This window comes from Leptonotus elevatus, chromosome 16, assembly GCF_054856555.1.
Source record: "Leptonotus elevatus isolate MCC_2025b chromosome 16, RoL_Lele_1.0, whole genome shotgun sequence".
In the NCBI taxonomy this organism is placed as follows: Eukaryota; Metazoa; Chordata; class Actinopteri; order Syngnathiformes; family Syngnathidae; genus Leptonotus; species Leptonotus elevatus.
Window position 1 is genome coordinate 13,428,506 of NC_141254.1, and position 20,360 is coordinate 13,448,865.

At 37.8% G+C, this 20,360-nt stretch overlaps 2 protein-coding genes across 2 annotated transcripts; both read left to right on the forward strand.

Annotated features, from left to right (window-relative positions):
• Positions 1 to 344: 344 nt before the first annotated feature.
• vps51 (VPS51 subunit of GARP complex) lies at positions 345 to 8,605 on the forward strand. Its single transcript, XM_086098974.1, has 11 exons — positions 345 to 775; positions 969 to 1,098; positions 1,183 to 1,329; positions 1,419 to 1,638; positions 3,076 to 3,937; positions 4,662 to 4,877; positions 4,973 to 5,056; positions 6,157 to 6,291; positions 6,371 to 6,492; positions 7,617 to 7,704; positions 7,775 to 8,605. Exons 1-11 carry the CDS (start codon positions 602 to 604, stop codon positions 8,033 to 8,035), a joined length of 2,439 nt encoding a protein of 812 aa, XP_085955100.1. The 5' UTR covers positions 345 to 601; the 3' UTR covers positions 8,036 to 8,605.
• A 566-nt stretch (positions 8,606 to 9,171) lies between these two features.
• Positions 9,172 to 19,972, forward strand: tm7sf2 (transmembrane 7 superfamily member 2). The gene is made up of 11 exons (XM_086098975.1): positions 9,172 to 9,248; positions 9,815 to 9,897; positions 10,553 to 10,749; positions 11,376 to 11,430; positions 12,552 to 12,746; positions 13,981 to 14,084; positions 15,357 to 15,476; positions 17,105 to 17,273; positions 17,348 to 17,428; positions 17,612 to 17,734; positions 19,320 to 19,972. Exons 2-11 carry the CDS (start codon positions 9,825 to 9,827, stop codon positions 19,478 to 19,480), a joined length of 1,278 nt encoding a protein of 425 aa, XP_085955101.1. The 5' UTR covers positions 9,172 to 9,248; positions 9,815 to 9,824; the 3' UTR covers positions 19,481 to 19,972.
• The last annotated feature ends 388 nt before the right edge of the window (positions 19,973 to 20,360 follow it).

Consider the following 20,360-nt stretch of genomic DNA (forward strand, 5'->3'; position numbering starts at 1 on the left):
TCCACCTAAAATATAAACTCATTGACCCCTCTGAAAATGCAACTTATTCATATTAACTAATTTTTTATTATCTTTGTGGGAGTTGCAATATTTTCCCAATTGCAGCGTAAAGACTTGTCAAAATTTGGTTACTTGACCAATTAAAGTTACTTTGTGTTTGGAGTTTGATACGATTGTACGTACCTTGCATATATACAATATTATATTATATTATTCTATATTATTGAAATGAAACATGCCAAACGCTAAATTCATTTCCACGCCCAGTTCCCGGAAGCACAACTTTACGAATATGATACGATCTTCTCTTGTCTGCACATAGTCTTTGGCAACACAACTGCAACGGCAACGCCTACAGTGCTACGCATCCGGAAGTGGTATATTTCGGCTTAGGTGTTGAACGCCTTTACTAAAGTATAAAGCTGTTTCTTGGAAACGGTTGACGTGCATGTATATCGCGAAGCTGCGGGGAAATTGCACAGCTGCTTTGCAGCCGGGTTCCGCTTTCGGTCCGTAATTCATTCGGTTTTGTTCCTGCTAGCTAGCGGTTCGTCATTTGACTGTCAGCTACTGTTTGTCAATCAGTCGGTCGCCGATAGCAATGGAAGCCGAAACCCCGGCCTCCGAGGACCCCGGGAAGAAGCGAAGGGTACACGGTATGTTGAAGCTCTACTACGGACTCAACGAAGAAGGAAAGTCGGATGAGAAGCCGCAGTCCCTGGACCCCTGTGACATCAACGGGCCGCATTTTGACCCGGAGCACTACCTAAACAAGGTGAGGCAGGGGCTCCTCCTGTCACAATAGCACTAACTTTAAAATGTATAAGTAAAAAAAACTAAAACTACAAGATAAAATTAACAAATATCCTAGGTGGGTAAGTAAATAAGTAAATACAATTAATAATTGCATTAAGGGCAACGGTCGTATGTGCGTGGCTAACCAGCGACCATTGTGTGTCCCAATTTAGCTTCGAAGGGAATGCTCTCTTGCAGAGCTGATGGACCAGGAGACGTGCATGGTCAAGCAGATCCGTTCATTGGATAGCGACATGCAGACGCTGGTCTATGAAAACTACAACAAGTTCATATCAGCTACAGGTGAGAGAATGCACCGTCAGCCTTAAATAACTGTTGAGAACTTTGTCCTCGATCGTCCCAATCATCTCACCTCTCTTTCTCAAGACACCATAAGAAAGATGAAGAATGATTTCAAAAAGATGGAGGACGAAATGGACTGTCTGTCTGCAAACATGGCGACAATCACCGATTTTAGTGCTCGCATCAGCGGTACCCTTGAAGACCAGCATGCTCAGATTACAAAACTCTCAGGTGACACACCGGAACCTCACCGTTCTGTTGAGTGAGTTGTGGTATGACTTCATGTTTTTCTTGTTCTGTATTCTTTACACCTTCCTTAGGGGTCCACACTTTGTTAAGAAAGTTGCAGTTTCTGTTTGAACTGCCTGCTCGATTAAACAAATGCTTGGAGCTGCGAGCCTACGCTCAAGCAGTGAGTTCGCACCGGCGTGCTCGCTGCGTGCTGCAGCAGTACAGCCACATGCCGTCCTTCAAGGGCATTCAGGATGACTGTCACGCCATCATGGACAAGCTGGCGCAGGAGCTTCGGCAGAAGTTCAGGTCAGTTTTTGTTGGCGTCTCCAACAGCCAATCACGGCTCAGCTTCACAAAACACCTTAGCAACCGTGATGCCATTTTCGGTTGACAGGAAGTGGCAAAATGGCCGCCTTCCGAGTTGGTGGATATTTGCTCATTTTCCACAAACGCAATATTAATCAGAATGCCGTGTTTAGACTAGTGGAGCTGTATAGAACATATTTTTGTAAAGAAAATGTTTATGTTGACTTCCTCTTTACACAAAACGGCATATTCTTACATTAAAAAAAAAAAGGAATCTTAATGTCACATTTCAGCCAGATGTAGGAGGTATATATCTGGAAGTTAAAATGTTGTGCTCTTTGAGCTTGTAATGCTCATGAAAGTGAATTTAGTTGCAAACTGCCACAAATGAGTAATTAATGACACCCAAGAAGGGAAAGCTTTCAACATATTTCCTTGGCACCAAGATTCCACAAGGTGGCAGTAAAGCACTGTATGTATTTAAATGAGGCTCCTTAACTCACTTTGTCATATTTTCTTGGCAGCAAGAAGCCAAAGATGGAGTACAAAAAATGTAAATAAAGTTTTTAGTGAGGTTAAAAAAAAAAAGTCGAATGTGTAAATACAGAATGGTGAGGTGTTTGTAGTACGATCATTTTGTTGTAATGTTAAATGTTATAATTTCCATCCATGTATTAAAAAACAGGGCATTCTTTTAAATTAACATTTCATTGAATTTAATTATGTTCCAGTTGCTGGCTTGGCCTGTCGGAAAATAGTCAAAAATGTTGATCATTGGTTTCCAAAGTAAAAGCAAACATTTTATTTTGATTCAGCACAAAGATAACCAGTCAAAAATGATTATTGATTAACTCAACATTTTTTTTCCACTTTTGTTAACAAGAGTATGAAAACCTAGATTTTTTTTATTGTACATTTAGAACAGATATCAAATTTGTGATGAATCGTGAGTTAACTATTAAAGTCATGCGATCAATTATGATTAAATTTTTAATTTAATTTAATTAATGACGCCTCTAATTTTTAATAATCTTTTCTTTTCTTTTTTTAAATCGCATCAGGCGATTACATTTTTTTATTGTAATTAATTGAATGACTTCATTAACTCACAATTAATCACAAATTTGATATCTGTTCTAAATGTACAATATTTGTTTTCTAGGTTTTCATACTCTTGTTAACAAAAGTGGAAAAACATGTTAAACTAATAGAAATAGTTCAAATGAATTGTTGCCGTCAATGGCAGTGAATGAGTTAATTTTATAATTGATTAGTTGTCGATTATTTGTCGCACCTCTAATGTAATATAATTTGCTTCATCGTTTTTGCTGTCATTCATAGTTCAACTTAACGAAAGTTAAATTTCGTTCCACGAAGCAACAAGAAGTTGTGATGTCACGGTAGTCGTTTATTTCCGTGTGTTGTTGTGTGTCACAGGGACGGTGGCTCAAGTGCTAAAGACTTATCGGAGTGCGTGGAGCTGCTGTTGCAGTTGGATGAGCCAGCAGAGGAGCTTTGTGAAAAGTTCCTGAGCCATGCGGGCTCTCGCCTGGAATCGGACCTGCAGGGCCTGGAGGCTGAGATAAGACCGAGCCAGACTGTATCATCCGTGAACGATGCGCCCGCACGCAGGTCACCACCTGCCGGCACGCCCAAAACAAGCGCGTTCCCGTCGCCCTCCTCCAGCACCGACATCCTGGAGTTCATCGACAGAGGCTGCAATGAGTTTGTCAGCAGCTTGTGTTTAGTAATTGCGTCATATCAAGAACTTTTCATCACGCACGCTCAGACGGGCGAGCTCGCGTCAAAGAATATTCCTCAGATGGCAAACAGCAAGCTGCACGCCTTCGTGGACGATCTGGCCACCCGATATTTCTCACTTGTGGAGCGAAGGATCCAAGAGGAAAAGGGGGTCGCGGACAACTCCCTCTTGGTCCGCGCCCTTGACCGATTTCACCGCAGACTCCAGGCCGTGGCCAAGCTGCTGCCGGGCTCCTCCGTGCCGAACCAGGGCACCGAGATTGTGATCCGTGCCGCGACGGAGCGGGTCAAGCAGTACCTCGCCGCTCTCCAGAGCTTCTACATGGACAGCTTGACAGACGTGAGGCAGGCCCTGGCGACGCCCCGCCTCTCGCTGGCCGCTCCGGGGGCCGGCTCTGGCCGAGATGCTCCAAGCGGCCTCCCGGAGCTGCTGTCCTCGCTGTCGGCTTCCATCTTAAATCAGATCAAGTCCGTGTTGGCGTCCGTGCATCTGTTCACAGCCAAGGACATCACTTTCTCCAACAAGCCCTACTTTAAGGTGAATAATAGGGCTGGGTATCGATTCTAACTTCCTCAATCGATTCACAAGAGTTCAGTTCGATTCAGTTTTGATTTTTTTTCCAATTAAATTCAATTCAGTCCAATATCGATTAATTATGGCACATATTTTTATCGTATCAGGGACCTGATAAAAACTCCACAAATATTAAATCACTTACTCCCAGCCATTTTGACTGAAGCGACCCCCTTCACTCCTGGCTGTTTTACTGGGTTTTGACTGATTTTGAAAGGCCCACAGAATATTGTGTTATGTTGTTATAGAACCTACCAAAATAAAGATTAGAGTCTAGATTGGAGAAAAAAAGTACATTTCTATCTGTTTCCGTTTTGCAGGAATTAGCATTAGAATATAGCTAAGTTTCATCATTATTCACAAATCTGTTTAGAACTGTGGGGAAATCGGCTTGTTTGCAACATGGCCCTGGTGGATCTCTTATACTCTGCTGTCACCTGCTGGCCATTTTTGTAATAACTACCACTTCTTCAACCGTTCTTTGCAGTTAAGAGGCTGCATCAAAGCCTTCTGTATGCTCTAGCATAAAAAAAAACTTAGAAATACGTCTTTGGGACACTCAAAACATTTTGAAAAGAACGTATTGATACGTTTCTGGTAGCAAATGAGTTAAATTGCAAAGTAAATTTTGCAAAGTCAGTAACTTTGGCCGTTTCTAATGCGACTTCAATTCAATTTCTTGTTGCAGGGGGAATTCTGCTGCCAGGGTGTCCGCGAGAGCCTGATCGTGAGTTTCATCAAGTTTGTGTGTCAGTCCTCCCGTCAGTTTTGTGAAAGTGCAGGAGACAAAGGGGGGTCAACCCCACCAGCCCTCCTGTTGCTCCTTTCTCGACTCTGCTTGGACTATGAAACCTCGACAATCTCCTACATACTCACTCTTACCGACGAACAGTTCCTGGCACAGGTAATAAATAGCTTGTCATCATGTACTTATATTTTTGAGCTAAACTACACATGCTGGCTTTTGTGTTGAATTTGCTTCTTTTTGTACATTTCCAGCATCACAGTCCGGTAACGGCCGTCACTGCTCTATGTGCAGAAGCCAGGGAGGCAGCACAGAAACTACTGAACCATTACGTCAAGGTAGAAATCTCAAGAGATAATCCTGCTCAGTTTTGTTACTCGCAGCCGTTTTTACTGAAGCAACCCCCTTCGCTCCCGGTTGTTTTACTGGATTTTGACTGATTTTGCAAGGCCCACACAATATTGTGTTCTATTGCTATAAAAACATGGAGCCTTCAAAAGAAAGATGAGTCTCTTCTTTCATCAGGAAAAAAAAGTATATTTCTATCCGTTTCCGTTTTGCAGCAATTCACATTAGAATATAGCTAAGTTCAATCATTATTTGCAAATCTGTTTAAAACACTGGTGAAAAAGCCTCTTTGCAACATGGCCTGATCTCTTATACTCTGCTGCCACTGGCCGTTTTTGTTTTGTACCATCGCTTTAAGCTTTCGCTTCAGATGTAGCATATTTAAAAAACGTACAAATACGTTTTTGGGACCATGGTAATATTTAAAATAGATCGTATTTATACATTTTTGGGAGCAGATGATTTCATATTGTGATGACAGTAAGCAGTGTTTTAGAACTTCACTGCATTATTTTATTATTATTATTATTACTTTAACTATTATTGCTGTTGTCGTGTAAAAGCCAAGTATATGGTATATTATTTATTAACTAATAACAAGCGTGTTAATCCTCATTACGTCCAATTGTATACTATATAGCCTATGTTTGACAAAATATATAAATGAGAACAAAAAATATTTTTGATAGGGTAGGAACTTAAAAGTCAGTGTACAGTATGTCTAACTTAATACCAAGGACTGGATTGATGACTGTCTTACTTGCTTTATTTGATGAACATGAAATTATTGTTTTCTTCAACTGTTTTTTTTCTTCAAAATTTTTCGCAAGTTTTCACTTCACAGTTTTTATTTTTATGCATATTCAAACATAAAAAAAAAAGTAAAATCAAATATCGTTTTGTTAAACTACCGTGCATGAGTGGGTCAAAATATCTGAACAGAAAATGCTTGCGTTTGACACCTGAATTCTTATATTAAATATTCTAGATCCAGTCATGTCTTGTTTATGAATGAATCTCAACTAACAATAAAATATCTTATCGTTAAGCTTTATTTCAATCAACGCAGTATGTCTGTTCATATTTGCAGGTTCAGGGCCTCATTATTTCCCAGATGCTTCGAAAGAGTGTCGAAACTCGAGACTGGGTCAACACTATCGAGCCCCGAAATGTGCGCGCGGTGATGAAGAGAGTCGTAGAGGACGCCACCTCCATTGACGTGCAGGTGGCATATTTGGTCTAATAACGCCATCTTCGCTTTCTAACTTTTAAGCCCACTTTCTATATCCTATTTGTCACCTTAGGTGGGTCTTCTGTATGAAGAAGGTGTGAGGAAAGCGCACAGCAGTGACTCGAGCAAAAGGACTTTCTCGGTCTACAGCAGCTCAAGGCAGCAAACTCGCTACGCGGCAAGCTTCACACCAAGGTAGAGTACTTTTCATGACCTCTTGGACAGAAATAGAAATCAACAAAAGTGGAAAAGAAGTTAAATGTGATAATCATGTTAAAACGTAAACCTCATTATGGTAAAATGTGAAATTGATTACATTATAAATATATATATATATATTACACATTTTTTTATTTTCTTTCTAGCTTGTATCGCAACTTTGCATTTACCTGACAATTTATTTGTTGTACAGTTTTTGACTCCAACTGTCAGAGAGTCATTCATTTAAGATCTTAATTAGGGATGTTTGATACCACTTTTTCAGACTGATACCAGTATGGGTACTTAACGAGTAGTTACCAATACCAAGACCTGATACCACTATCACTTTTGATGCATTAACCACCCCCCCCCAAAAAAAACAACATAAAAAACAATGACAGATCATTTTAACCAAAGACCCACATATCCCAATATAACATTTTTTATTTAAAATTGCATGAAAATAATGGCAATTTTCTATTCTAATAATTTATTTTTCCTATTCATAAAATGGCCACAAGAGGGCAGGAGGAGTTCATAGTTGTATTGGTCTGAAAAAAGAAAAGTAACATTTTTGTAGGCATGTTTAACTCATTCACTTCCATTGACGGCTATAGACGTCAAAAATTAATTTGCACTATTTCTATTAGTTTAACTTTTTTTTTACTTTTGTTAACAAGAGTATGAAAACCTAGAAGAAAATGATTGTACATTTGGAACAGATATAACTTTTGTGATTAATTGTGCGTTAACTAGTGAAGTCATGCAATTAATTACAATTACTAATTTTTAATAATCTAATCTAATAATATATATTTTTTTAATGTCTAGGTTTTCATACTCTTGTTAACAAAAGTGGAAAAAAAGTTAAACTAATAGAAATAGTTCAAATGAATTTTTGACGTTTATAGCCGTCAATGGCAGTGAATGAGTTAATAACATTTTAAATGTTATCAAACATGCCTACAAAAACACAATTTGGTGAAATTTTCAGCTAATATCTGCGGATATGTTAATAATAAATAATAAACTGCAAATATGCGGAGGATTACTGTATATAATGACCGTCTGTTTAATTTTCGCTCTGCTTTAGTAAATAATTTGCCCTCTCTCTGCAGTGCTCCGATGGACACCAATCTATTGAGCAACATTCACAAGTTGTTTTCTGAGCGCATTGATATCTTCAGCTCAGTAGAGTTCAATAAGGCAAGTGCGCTTCTTCCCCGAGTTCTCCCTCACAAACGCACACAAATCACTCATCGCTCCTCTGTTGCAGGTTTCCGTCATGACGGGAATCATCAAAATCAGCTTAAAGACATTTCTGGAGTGCGTCCGCCTGCGCACTTTTGGCCGCTACGGGCTGCAGCAAATCCAGGTCGACTGCCACTACCTGCAGATGTACTTGTGGCGTTTTGTGTCCGATGAGAACCTTGTGCATTTCCTGCTGGATGAGATAGTAGGGAGCTCCGCCCACCGCTGCCTGGATCCCGCTCCGATGGAGCAGAGCGTCATTGAGGTTATCTGTGAACGAGGTTAAAGCTCAAAGTGCACCAGAGGGCGCACATAACTACTGGATGTTCTCAAACACTGGATGTGTTTTGTTAAGCCTACTGCTCGATGCTAGCTATAGCATGAAACCGTAACTAACTCCCAAGACACTAATAAAACAGTTACAGTCGTAAGCAAACACTATAAGTTGAATCAATCCAAAACCTCATTTTTCTCAGATTTCTTTTTCCATATAGTTGCAATGGTGCTCCAAACGAGTCGAATTACTGAATTTTAAACACAGAATAATTTCTCACACATACTGTATGTGTTTCTGGTGAATGTGGAACAGCTTGTATTTTATTAATAAAAACTTGACGTCATAAAACTGAAACTATGTTCAATATAGTCCTTCACATATGAGGATGGCCCTGCAATCCGATGACTAAATGAAGAATAAGTAAGTAGGTCTTTCTCTCTTCTTTGCAAATCATGTTTGGCATTTAATTAAGAACAACAATGGCAGTTCATCTGCAGTGGTCACATGTTTTGTGCCATTTAGGTACAGAGTAGCCATTGAATCACACAAGGTCTAAATAAATGTGTTACAATCTCTAAATGTTTTTTATTTCCATTTTGTATGCACCTCTGTCATTCTCTGCTATTTCCATTATATAAATAGTTACTTAGTTAGTTGCACTGTTGGGCAGCTGATCTGCTAAGCAACAAGAGGTTGCACTGAATGAGGTAAAATATTTGGGGAAAACCTGTACATTGATTTCACAAAAATTTACCAGGTACATTAGCCGTTAAAGAAAAAAAAAGACACAAATAATAATTAGTAGCCTACGAGAGAGTACAGGAGATTTGCTAATATGGAGCCGTCCTAAATTGTTTGTGTTTAAATGTGTGCAGTACTGTTTATTTGTAATAAACGTGTGAACAGCGTCGGGTGTCAGACAAGGTGTTCGACATCATCACAATTGTCGGTACGATATTTTATATAATATCCAGGTGTTTCTGTTTCACAACATCTATCCAGCAGTCTGCGTGTCGTGCGGTGATTGCTGACGCCACCAAAGCAAACAATCTGATTGGACGAAGTATTTTGTCACCGCCCTCTTCAGATTCTTTTGAGTAATGTGATTGGCTCAGCTATCGTTTGCGTCTTCGAAACACGTTGAGGGGGCGGGTCCATTTGAAGGCTGCTTGAGTGCTGCACTTTCTCTTGGATGTACGTCTACGTACACCACGTCAGTCAGGTATCTAACTTTTTATTTTTTTTCAAGCGTGTTAAGATCATTGTATAGTTAACTAGTTTAAACCAGGAGAAGAGCTAAAGAAAAACTAGTAAATGGCGGTAATTTGACACTAATTTTTGTTCAGTTTTAGCTATAAACATGTATCTGTCTTTTTGTTAACTGCATCTAATGATAACTAATGATTTAGTTTTGTCATGTTGAGATAAAAAACATATAGCTGACTCTAATGACATTCAAACGTCCAACCCAAGATATTGAACTCCATAATTTCACCAGTAAAAACAATAGTATTTCTCCTACATTGTCAATCAATAGTGGGCATTACTGTATTATCTTTGAACAAGATTTTATTTGTTGTTTTTTATTTTTTAATGAATACAATTTATCTATCTATCTATGTAACTGCAGAATAATCGAGTAGATGTATGGTTACAAAAATAAAGCTGAAAGGAAGGTTACACACTGTGGTTATCTTACTGATACATTATATTTTCATATAGAATTTCAGGGTTAATTATAAAAAAAAAATTATAAATTCATCATAACTTCTAATCTTGTTTTTGCAGCACACTAATAATGAGGTCAAAGAGTCAAGCACCAAATGGCAAGGCTCCCCAGAACACAGAGAGGGAATTTGGAGGAACCCTTGGTGAGTCACTTCCACTTGCTCTTCCTGCCAGCATCATGGCACTGCCACTGTTTATTTATTTTTGGGAGTATTTTCAAATGTAAATATTGATGTGGTTTAGCAATCTTTTGAAATGCATCCATTAAGGAGTTTGTCCTGATTTAAAGTCGCGGGTGAGTTTGGGGTATATACTTTGGGTACACGCTTGGATATGTCAGTATAGAGTGACAATCTTGACTGAGAGGCAGCTTTCCGAACCACTTGTCTTTAAAAAAAAAAAAAAAAAAATGCTGGATGTTCTTTCTAATTTTAAACAAACACTTTCATTTTAAAAATCAAAAAGGCTTTTGTTCAACAGAATACTTTGTTTCAGAAAGTCATTACATACAGCGTGTGCAAGCTGTGCTTGTTATTGCACATGACATAAAAAAAGAGCAAAGCCCTCGCAGCAACTATGTACGTGGGACTTTTTGTTTTTCTATTGAACTGAGCGTCAGATTCTATCATTTTAGAAAAAAATAAAAAACAAGCTTTGAATGTGTCAGCTCCACGTTTCACAGACTTCAAAATGTAACATAACTGAGCTGAACTGTTGATGCGTGAATTATTTACAGTACGACATTTCAGAGCATCGCTTCTCAAATACTGTCTGCTTGCATTTGTATTCCATCCCCAGGGGCCGTTTGCATTCCCATCTTTCTGCCATTGACGGTGCTTTTCCTGATTTGCGTGAGTCGATCTCCTGACGCAGCTCTGTTCCAGTGGCCGCTGCCTTTGCCCTCACTTGACCAGCTTTGGGACCCTTTGGCTCCCCTCCTCCTGCTAGGCTGGATAGCTTTGCATGCTTTCCTATATTTGCTGCCAGTCGGAAAGGTACACGTTCACTACGAATGTTTACAATGTATTTTGAATGTCAAGATGATAGCTACATTATACAAGTGACACAAAATACACAATTAATTGGCATAATTGCCAATGGCACATTCAATTTAACAGATTCGAATGGTTCCTATTTGAAATTTAAATCATTCAGCTTCAACTCACAATACTTACCAAAAATTCAAAATTTTCACCATTAAAATACGATTATTATGATTTTTTTTTTGTTTTTTTCTCCTCTTATTTCTACTCCTTTTTTTTTTTTTTTTTTTGCCCGGTTGAAACCGTTCCAACTTAAAACTATTTAGCCTCTAATGCAAAAAATAAAGGAACAATAATAATCATAATGACAATGAATATTATTAGGTTTCTAATAAGTTGATGTAGTTATATTAGATTCTATTATTTAATTATTATTATTTGTTTTTGGTATTACGTAACATTATTTTCGTCATTGGGGATTGCAGCAGTGCAGAACTTCACAGTTTCATACTGAGGCAGTGCATTGCAAAATAGTGAAAACATCTTTGTGCCGGCATACCGAATGTTGTAGTTTAGAAGTCTGGTATAGCAAATTATTTTCTAGTAAATTGTTAATAATGTTTAAAATGTCACTTTAGGTCTCTGAGGGATTAGTGCTGAGGAATGGAACACGTCTCAAGTATCCCATAAACGGTACGTTTATTTATTTATTTTTGTGGCAATTTTGGTGCATCCATCTATTATTATTATTTTTTGTACTAGACAGACAATCTACTCTTTAGTAGTCACTTATAACGATAGCAAATACCGATTTCATTAGTATTTTTGAGACATAATACCCCCCCCCCCCAAAAAAAAAACAATGACACATTTTAAAGATGTTTCTGTAATATTTTTTTCCATTTGTTCATAAATTACATATTTTGTATAGAACACACAATAAAATCAATTTAAATAAATTCTTCATGGGCATCTGTCATACATGTGTGCCTTATGTTCCTGATCATAAAACGGCCACAAGATAGCTGCCATTACTGGTATCGGCCCCCGTCGCGAGTACCGATAACTTGAAATGCCGGATATCACTTGCCCATCTCATTGTTAAAAATTAGGGGCAAGAGGCGGTAATTAAAAATTTTTTTTTAAATTAATCTCATGACTTCACTAGTTAACTCACAATTAATCACAAATTTTATATCTGTTTTAAATGTACAATAAAAACAATTCTAGGTTTTCATACTCTTGTTAACAAAAATGGGGAAAACATGTTAAACTAATAGAAATAGTTCAAATTATTTTTTTTATGTTTATAGCTGTTGACGGCAGTGAATGAATAAAAAGAAAAATAAGGAAAGAAAATATTATTAAAAATTTGGGGCGTCAGGCGATTTAAAGTTTTTAATCGTAATTACTCTCATGACTTCACTAGTTAACTCGCGATTAATCAAAAATTTCATATCTGTTCAAAATGTACAATAAAAAAATTCTAGGTTTTTATATCCTTAACAAAAGTGGGAAAAAAATGATATAATAATAGAAATAGTTGAATTTTTTGGGGGGGACGTTTATAGTCGGCATTGGCAGTAAATGAGTTAAGCTAGCAACCGGTATGCTTTTGGACTGTGAGCGGCGAAACAAACTAACAGAAATCTCCGAGAAGATACTGTAGCCTATATGTTTCTTGATGCATCTTTTAATCTGCACTTCATTCCAGAGCCTTCATCTTATTTACATTACGACCTCCTACCGACGAGTTTGTGATTTCCCCTCTCGGCCAACAACATTTCAAATGTTTTTTTTTTCCTCCCCTGCAGGTTTCCATAGCTTGTGCATCAGCGGCGCATTGCTGTTGTTGCTTCTGATGTTCGAGGCTCCTTTGGGGCATCTGTTCCAGCTGATGTTGCCTCTGGCTATGTGTGCAACAGGAGTGTCCTTCATGCTCTCAGTCTACCTCTATATTTGTTCCTTTTGGGCGCCTCCCCACGCTCTTGCTTTGGGGGGCAACACGGGTGAGAAAACCAAGCTTCATCATTCAAAAGGCACAGGCCGTCATAAGAGCAGCTCTCCATGTGAATGTACTTTATTTGTTCCGCTCTGCGCTGAAGGGTTCGGACGTTCCCTTGGGTAAGTGGTAGAGATGGGAGATATCAAGTTGTTGTCGAGAGCAGCAAAATGTCCTCGCAGCGAACGGGTTTGCAGCCAGTAGGCTTCAGGCACTCGCGCACAAGAAGATGACCCGCTTACCTGTACACATCAGCTCCACTTGAGAAGTTTGAAATCTAAGAGAGTCGAGTGGTCTGATTTCACCGCTGCTGGCTGAAATATACAGCTTGTCAAACGACATGCCTCAGCTGTGCCTTGTTGTAAATATTACACAAAACAAGAAGAGCTTTTTTTCATGTAAGTGCCTTTATAACATGCAAAGGATGACTTTGAGCTAACGTAATAGAGCCGTGCTCCTTTTGTGGATGTTGTTGGAATGCATTTGAATCCGAGACATGTAGGACATTTAGTTTTGGCCTTTTGTAACATTGATTAAATATTGGGGGGGGGGAGTAAATTGTGTCAACATTTTCTATCATTAGCTTTACATAATTGTCTGAGAAATATTCTAAGAAAACATTATTGTGGAGGTATGTTTGAATGCACATAGCTAGACAATTAACTCATTCACTGCCATTGACGGCTGTTGACGTCAAAAATTTCATTTGAACTATTTCTATTAGTTTAGCATTTTTTTCCACTTTTGATAACAAGAGTATGAAAACCTAGAAAAAAACATTGTACACTTAGAACAGATATAAAATTTGTGATTAACTAGTGAAGTCATGCGATTAATTACGGAAAAAGATTATGCCCCTAATTTTTAATGATCTTTTCTTCTTCTTCTTTTTTTAAAGAAAAAAAGAAAGATTATTAAAAATTAGGGGCGCCAAGCGATTCAATTTTTTTAATCATAATTAATCGCATGACTTCACTAGTTAACTCGTGATTAATCACAAATGTTATCTGTTCTAAATAAACAATAATAATAAAAAAATCTAGGTTTTCATACTCTTGTTAACAAAAGTGGGGAAACAATTTAAACTTATAGAAATAGTTCAAATGATTTTTTGACGTCAATGGCAGTGAATGAGTTAATTTGATCACGTTTATTGACATTGGCCTGAAATAAATTAATTTTCATTTGTTGTCACAGATTACAGTTTTACCATACTTTTTGTATTTTGTATTTTTTTTAAGGAAATCCTCTGTATGACTTCTTCATTGGTCGGGTACTAAACCCTCGTATAGGTCATTTTGACCTGAAATATTTCTGTGAACTCAGACCAGGTCTGATTGGCTGGGTAAGTAGAACTTGTCATCTTTGTTACTTATCATCAAAGCCATTATTTACATCAAAACATGATTTCAAGTTAACATTTCTTGTTAGGTGTACACTGAATATTGTGTCAAAGTATGTAACCTCGTGCTGTCTTTGAGGTTACTGCCATTAGGTGGCGATGTTGTTCAACATATATATTTTTTAAACTTACACTGACAGAATCACAAAATGAATTCTCACCCTCCTGACCTTTGATAAATGTGGAATATTTTGAAGTACCCTCTAAAATCTTTCTGTGAATTACCAATAAGCATGAAAAAAAATTGAGTATCCACATTAGTTTGGACACAAAGGTTCACCCATTCTGTATGTAATGATACCTTTTATTAGGTGACATCTATCTTCATTTTTTGTGTTTACAGTCAAAACAGTAAAGGCTTTGCCTATTTGATAATTTTAGAGTGAGTCGTGTAGGAGAGAACACAAAAACCTCCCACCCAACGGTGTGTGGGAGATTTTGGTTGAATGTCTTGACATTTATTCGACAGCATCTTTTTCCTTGCCATATCTTTTAGTACTTTTCACTGAATAATAAATACGTTGATATTCGTAGCTCTTTGAAATGACCGGTTAATTATGTAAATTAACCTCTTTGTCTCAGCACGTGACGCAAACATAAGCGTGACACGGAGCAGATGGAACATCAATAAATGATATTGTTTGGTCCAGGATGCATTTTACTGCGAGAGTCATATGCAGTTCATGTAAGAATCACAAGGGGGGGTAAACTCTGTTCGTTTGAGATACGCTAATAGTGTTGTTTACAATTTGGAGTGAACATTAGAAAACAAACGGCTTTGTTCCTCCTCGCCTCGAAAGGAGTCAAGAATATAGACGTGATAACTGAGGTCACGTGACGTTCGTGTGAGGTCGTGCTTGCTTTGCTCTTTTCGGCCACTCAGCTGATAAAGATCCGATCTTTGCGGAGAGCTCTCAAATAAGTGATTTCAATTCAGGGCGTAGATGAATAAATTATAAAACATGCACTTTTTGTGTGTGTGTGTGTGTGAGAATAAAACAACTCATTCGGTGCCCAAACACGTTCACTATTCACACTAGAATACAAAAGAAGTGCCACCGTTCCTTGCAATAACTCAAATTTTGCTGCTACCGTTATTGAATATTACAATAATAATACGTTGCATAGCGGGGATGTTCGATGTCTGTTGCAGGCTGATCTGGAAATACGGACCGAAATCCATTCGTCCGTCCACATCATGTGCTTTTCTTTCAGGTGGTCGTCAACTTTGGTATGCTGATGCAAGAAGTGGAACTTCGAGGCTCCCCTTCACTCGCCATGATCCTGGTCAACAGTTTTCAGTTGCTGTATGTGGCCGATGCTCTGTGGAACGAGGTGAGACGTCGAACCGCACAATTACTTAGAATATGATTTGTAGGTTAAGCCGAGTATCGCAATTTCCAGACTATTGAGCACACCTGAACGTAAGACGCATCCACTAAATTAATGAAAGGTTTCCACGTAGTAAGAATTTTTACACGGAAATATTTTTTTGTTCTAAAATTACCTTAGTTACTCGAAATTAACACACACATGCATGGTAAGCCCCCCACCCCCTCCCCCAACAAAAAACAAACACATCACAACCTCTTCTCTGTAATCATATGTGTGCTGTAGGGGTGGGAATCTTTGAATGTCTCACGATTCGATTCGATTCAGAATTGATTTTCGATTAGGAACGATTTTTTTATTCAAAATGATTTGATTGACAATGATTTTTGCTTCAATCTATACATATGCAAGGAATTGTAACGATCTACTCCAGTCTGACTCGCTAATGCTAATTAGCGCGCTACTCGCGGCACTTTTATCACTCAAAAGAGCGGCTCCACGCTGGGAAAAAACAACTTTTATTGGAATAACTTGATCGTGACTTTTTCCTTCTACTCTCTAATGTGGCTACAACTTAACAGTGTATTAGACCGCGTGGAGCCACACCTCCCCTCAGTGGCCGAGTTGGGTACAACATGAACAGCGCTCCAAATAAAGGCGCACACAGACAAAGACAGTATAAAATAATTTAAATAAAATCAATTTTGGGACATTTAAAATCGATTCTGAATCGTACTAAATGATCATCTATTTTTTGGCACAACCCTAATGTGCTATATATTTTTTGGTGTCCGATTTTCTCCACGCCAACTCAAAAAGGGAAGTATTATCTGCATAGTAATATGGTGGGGATGTTTGATACCACATTTTGTCAGACCGATACCAGTACAAGTATTCACTCTTTGAGTATTCACCAATACTGAGTACTTCTAGAACGTTTGATATGTAAAAGTAACGACAAAAAAAAATCGTGAAGCAAGATATTTCTTTCTGACGCAGATGATGATTCGCCATTTTATCAAACTGCCTCAGTATAGCGCCAACTACTGCCAAGGAAGGCTTACTCAATACCAGATTTTTATATATATATATTTATTTTTTGGGGGGGGGAATTTTTTTTTGGGGTATCATTGGCTGGCATTGGCATACTTTGTATTGGTACTCGCCCATCCTTAGTAATTTGATAGATTGGGATTTCTTGTGTCCAGACAGACATATTCACTCTAAAAAGAGAATTGTTGACCAATTTTTAAAAAAAAATCGCTTCAAGTGGTAACATACGATTAAATTAAATTAAATTAACCTTAAAAACTTTTTTTTTAATTGGTCAACAATTCAATTTATAATCTTAAATTGGTTCAACAATTCTCTTTTTAGAGTGTAGAACTTCTCTTACCTTGCTAACAATTTGAACAGTCACCAAGAATCATGATGCAAGTGGATTTTCCCCAATAGGGGTTGAAGTAAAGAACAAGGAAATGGCCTTCAATAAAAAGAAGGTAGCGTGGCGTTTGTTAGCCTATAGAAATGCACGCGTTAGCTGCATCACTGTTTAAATCGCCAAAGTAGCAGCTTATAGTCTTGAATTCACGGTAATCTTATAAGCGTCATCTATTTGTTCATTCTACCAGGAGGCAGTTTTGACCACGATGGACATTGTGCATGATGGTTTTGGCTTCATGCTGGTCTTCGGTGACCTGACTTGGGTTCCTTTCACATACAGCCTGCAGGCGGCTTTTCTGGTTGAACATCCTCAAGCTCTAAGCCCGTTGGGAGTTGCAGCCATAATAACTTTAAATGGTAACCACCTGCTTCTTCTCAATTTTACAGCATGTTGTTTTTCCCGTTCTTAAGATACTCTCCATCCGCCTTAGGTATCGGATATTGTATTTTCCGAAAATCCAACTCGCAGAAGAATCAATTCAGGAGAAACCCCACACATCCAAGTGTTGCAAGTCAGTACTCATTTGTTTTTATTCATTAATCAACATTCATATTCAAAGGTTTCTTTTCTTGTCAGTGGAATAAGATGATATAGTGAAGGCATCCATCAGGGGCATCTGCCAGCGTGATTGTGAAATGCTCATTAGTTGAAGTGATTGCGACATTCTCCCTGCATTATCCACGGCTCCTCGCAGGGCTGGAGACTATCGCCACAGCAACAGGGAAGCGTTTGCTGGTGTCTGGTTGGTGGGGTCTCGTTCGTCATCCCAATTACTTGGGTGATCTCCTCATGGCCTTGGCTTGGTCTCTGCCTTGTGGTAAGAACACACCATCATATGTGTGTGCGCATTTATATTTGATATATTCACTTGTGTTCACTTCGTTCTGGCCGCTGTTGGGTGTTTTTTACAGTGCAGTGTTGGGTAACTTAAATGCTGGAGGGGGCCATCATTTATTTTATTTATTTTTTTACTGGGGCGCATTGGAACACACTTCCTAACTAGATCTATGACGAAAATTGCTATTTCAGATTGGGACACAATTTGAACATATTGTTCTTTTCATTGATTTCATTTTTGAAGCAACAAAATAACAACATACTGTATTTTATTTTCACACTTTGGATTTTTCCCGGATCCGCCGTTGGGTTTGTAAAAATACATAATAATAATAATAATAATATAAATAAATAAATAAAAACTTTTTTTTCAATTTTCTGCTTGTTCTTTTTTTAATTTTTTTTTATTAACTCATTCAATGCCAGCCCAGTTAAATTTGGGATGTATTTATACTGGCACTAAATGAGTTAATCAAGTGGCCAGTCCTATCCCTGACGTCATGTGACTTGTCCAAATTGAGTTAAATAACAACATACTGTATTTTATTTTCACACTTTGGATTTTTCCCGGATCCGCCGTTGGGTTTGTAAAAATAATAATAATAATAATAAAATAAATAAAATACAAAAAAAACTTCTTCTTTTTTCAATTTTCTGCTCGTTCATTTTTTTATTTTTTTTTATTAACTCATTTAATGCCAGCCCAGTTAAATGTGGATTTTTGACGTCTATAGCCGTCACTGGCACTAAATGTGTTAATCAAGTGGCCAGTCCTATCCCTGACTTCATGTGACTTGTCCAAATTGAGTGAAATTTAATTGGTTTATTTATCGTCAGGCTGAAAAAGAAAATATTTAATAAAGAGAAATATTTACAATTGTTTGTTGTCAACTATATGGAGACAGTATATATCTATATACAGTATAATTATCACGCAGAACCCACATAATTTATGATAAAGTTCATTAAGGTAAATGATCAACAATAAAATGTGCCCATCTCTGATTCCTAACCCATTTTTAGTAGTCCAGCAGACACAAAGTTGCACGGTAGTGACACGTAGTCCTACTTTCAGTGATTGATCATTTTGCGTATGACGGAGTAGTGCAGTTTGCAACCCGCAACCCTCACTTCCTTCTATTATCAGATAAATTGTTGCGACTCATGCTAGACGCATTGAAGGTCTGGTCTCATTGTTCCTGTCTAGCGCGCATAAAAACGGAGGCTGTCAGTCTTTTGTTACTGCTGACACACAAACATGATTTGACTCATTGTTTCGCTGCTTTTGTAACTGAGAAGCACAAAAGTTGAGGAGGAAGAAATATGAATATGAGCATAATGAGGACTGGTGGCCGGAACAACCCCTTACCGAACAAACGAAATGGATGTTCGATTGAAAAGAAAAAAGAAAAGAAACCCTTTCTTTTTTTTTTTTTATGTCAAAGTGGTAAATGATGACACCCACCCACTGTTAAGCTGGAGAAGAAAATGCGCAGGTTCAATATAGCTATTTACAAAAATAATGATCCTCATTCCCTCTTTACCATCTGCTTCTTTTTCGGTAGGAGTCTCACATCTTCTGCCGTACTTCTATGTGATATATTTCACTGTCTTGCTGATTCACCGCGAGGCCCGTGATGAGAAACACTGTAGAGCCAAATATGGACTTGCATGGGACACATATTGTCGACGTGTCCCCTACAGGATCATCCCTTATATTTACTGAAGAGTAAAAGCCATGGGCCAACGACAACCAAAACTATTCTGTTCTTTGTAACATGCATGAAAGCGATGACTGACATCTTGGAGGAAAATGCAATTACTTATTGTTTAGCTACATTTCTCACATTATAATAGAGGCCAAGTGGACAAAAAATTAAAAAATAAATCTTTTGATTTACAACTTTGATCCAATTATTTTAAAAGTGTCGCTCTGGTTTTTTGTTTCTTTTATTTCTTGGTCAACTCATGGTTTGACCAATCAATTTAGAACTATTGAAATTAGTGGTAAGCTCGACTTGTGAGTTAGATTCTTGTATATATTTATGTGCAAATACAATTGGCTTTTAATAAACATGCAGTATATTTTATAGGAAAAGTGTTATTGTATTTCTTAAGTTAGTATTTTTTTTTTGATGAAATGAGGATGTACTGTATAGTATGTTTTTCATGCCCCTTTTGTAAGTGTATGTGAAATAAACATTTACAAAGCACCGAACCATTGAAATTATGTAACTGTCTGGTTAGCTGTTCAGCTAGCTAGCTAGCTATCTGGCCCATTTAAACCAAAAGTGCCATCTAGAGGAGTCAAACAATATCACAAGTGTTTCACGAAGCTTCATTTGTGTATCACTACTGATTAGTATTTTAATTTTTTTTAATTACATTTTTTTTTGCAATAATCGACTTATAGATTTGTATCATGATTAATCGGTATCTAATCGAATCGTGATACGGATGGAATCGCCAGGTACGAGGCAATTCACACCCCTACTGCACATGTATTTAAACAGGATATATGTACATTCACCTTTTTTAATGAGGAAATAATTAGAAAAAAAAATCAGTAGAAGGCACGGAAAGTGGAACATAATTTAATGTAATCA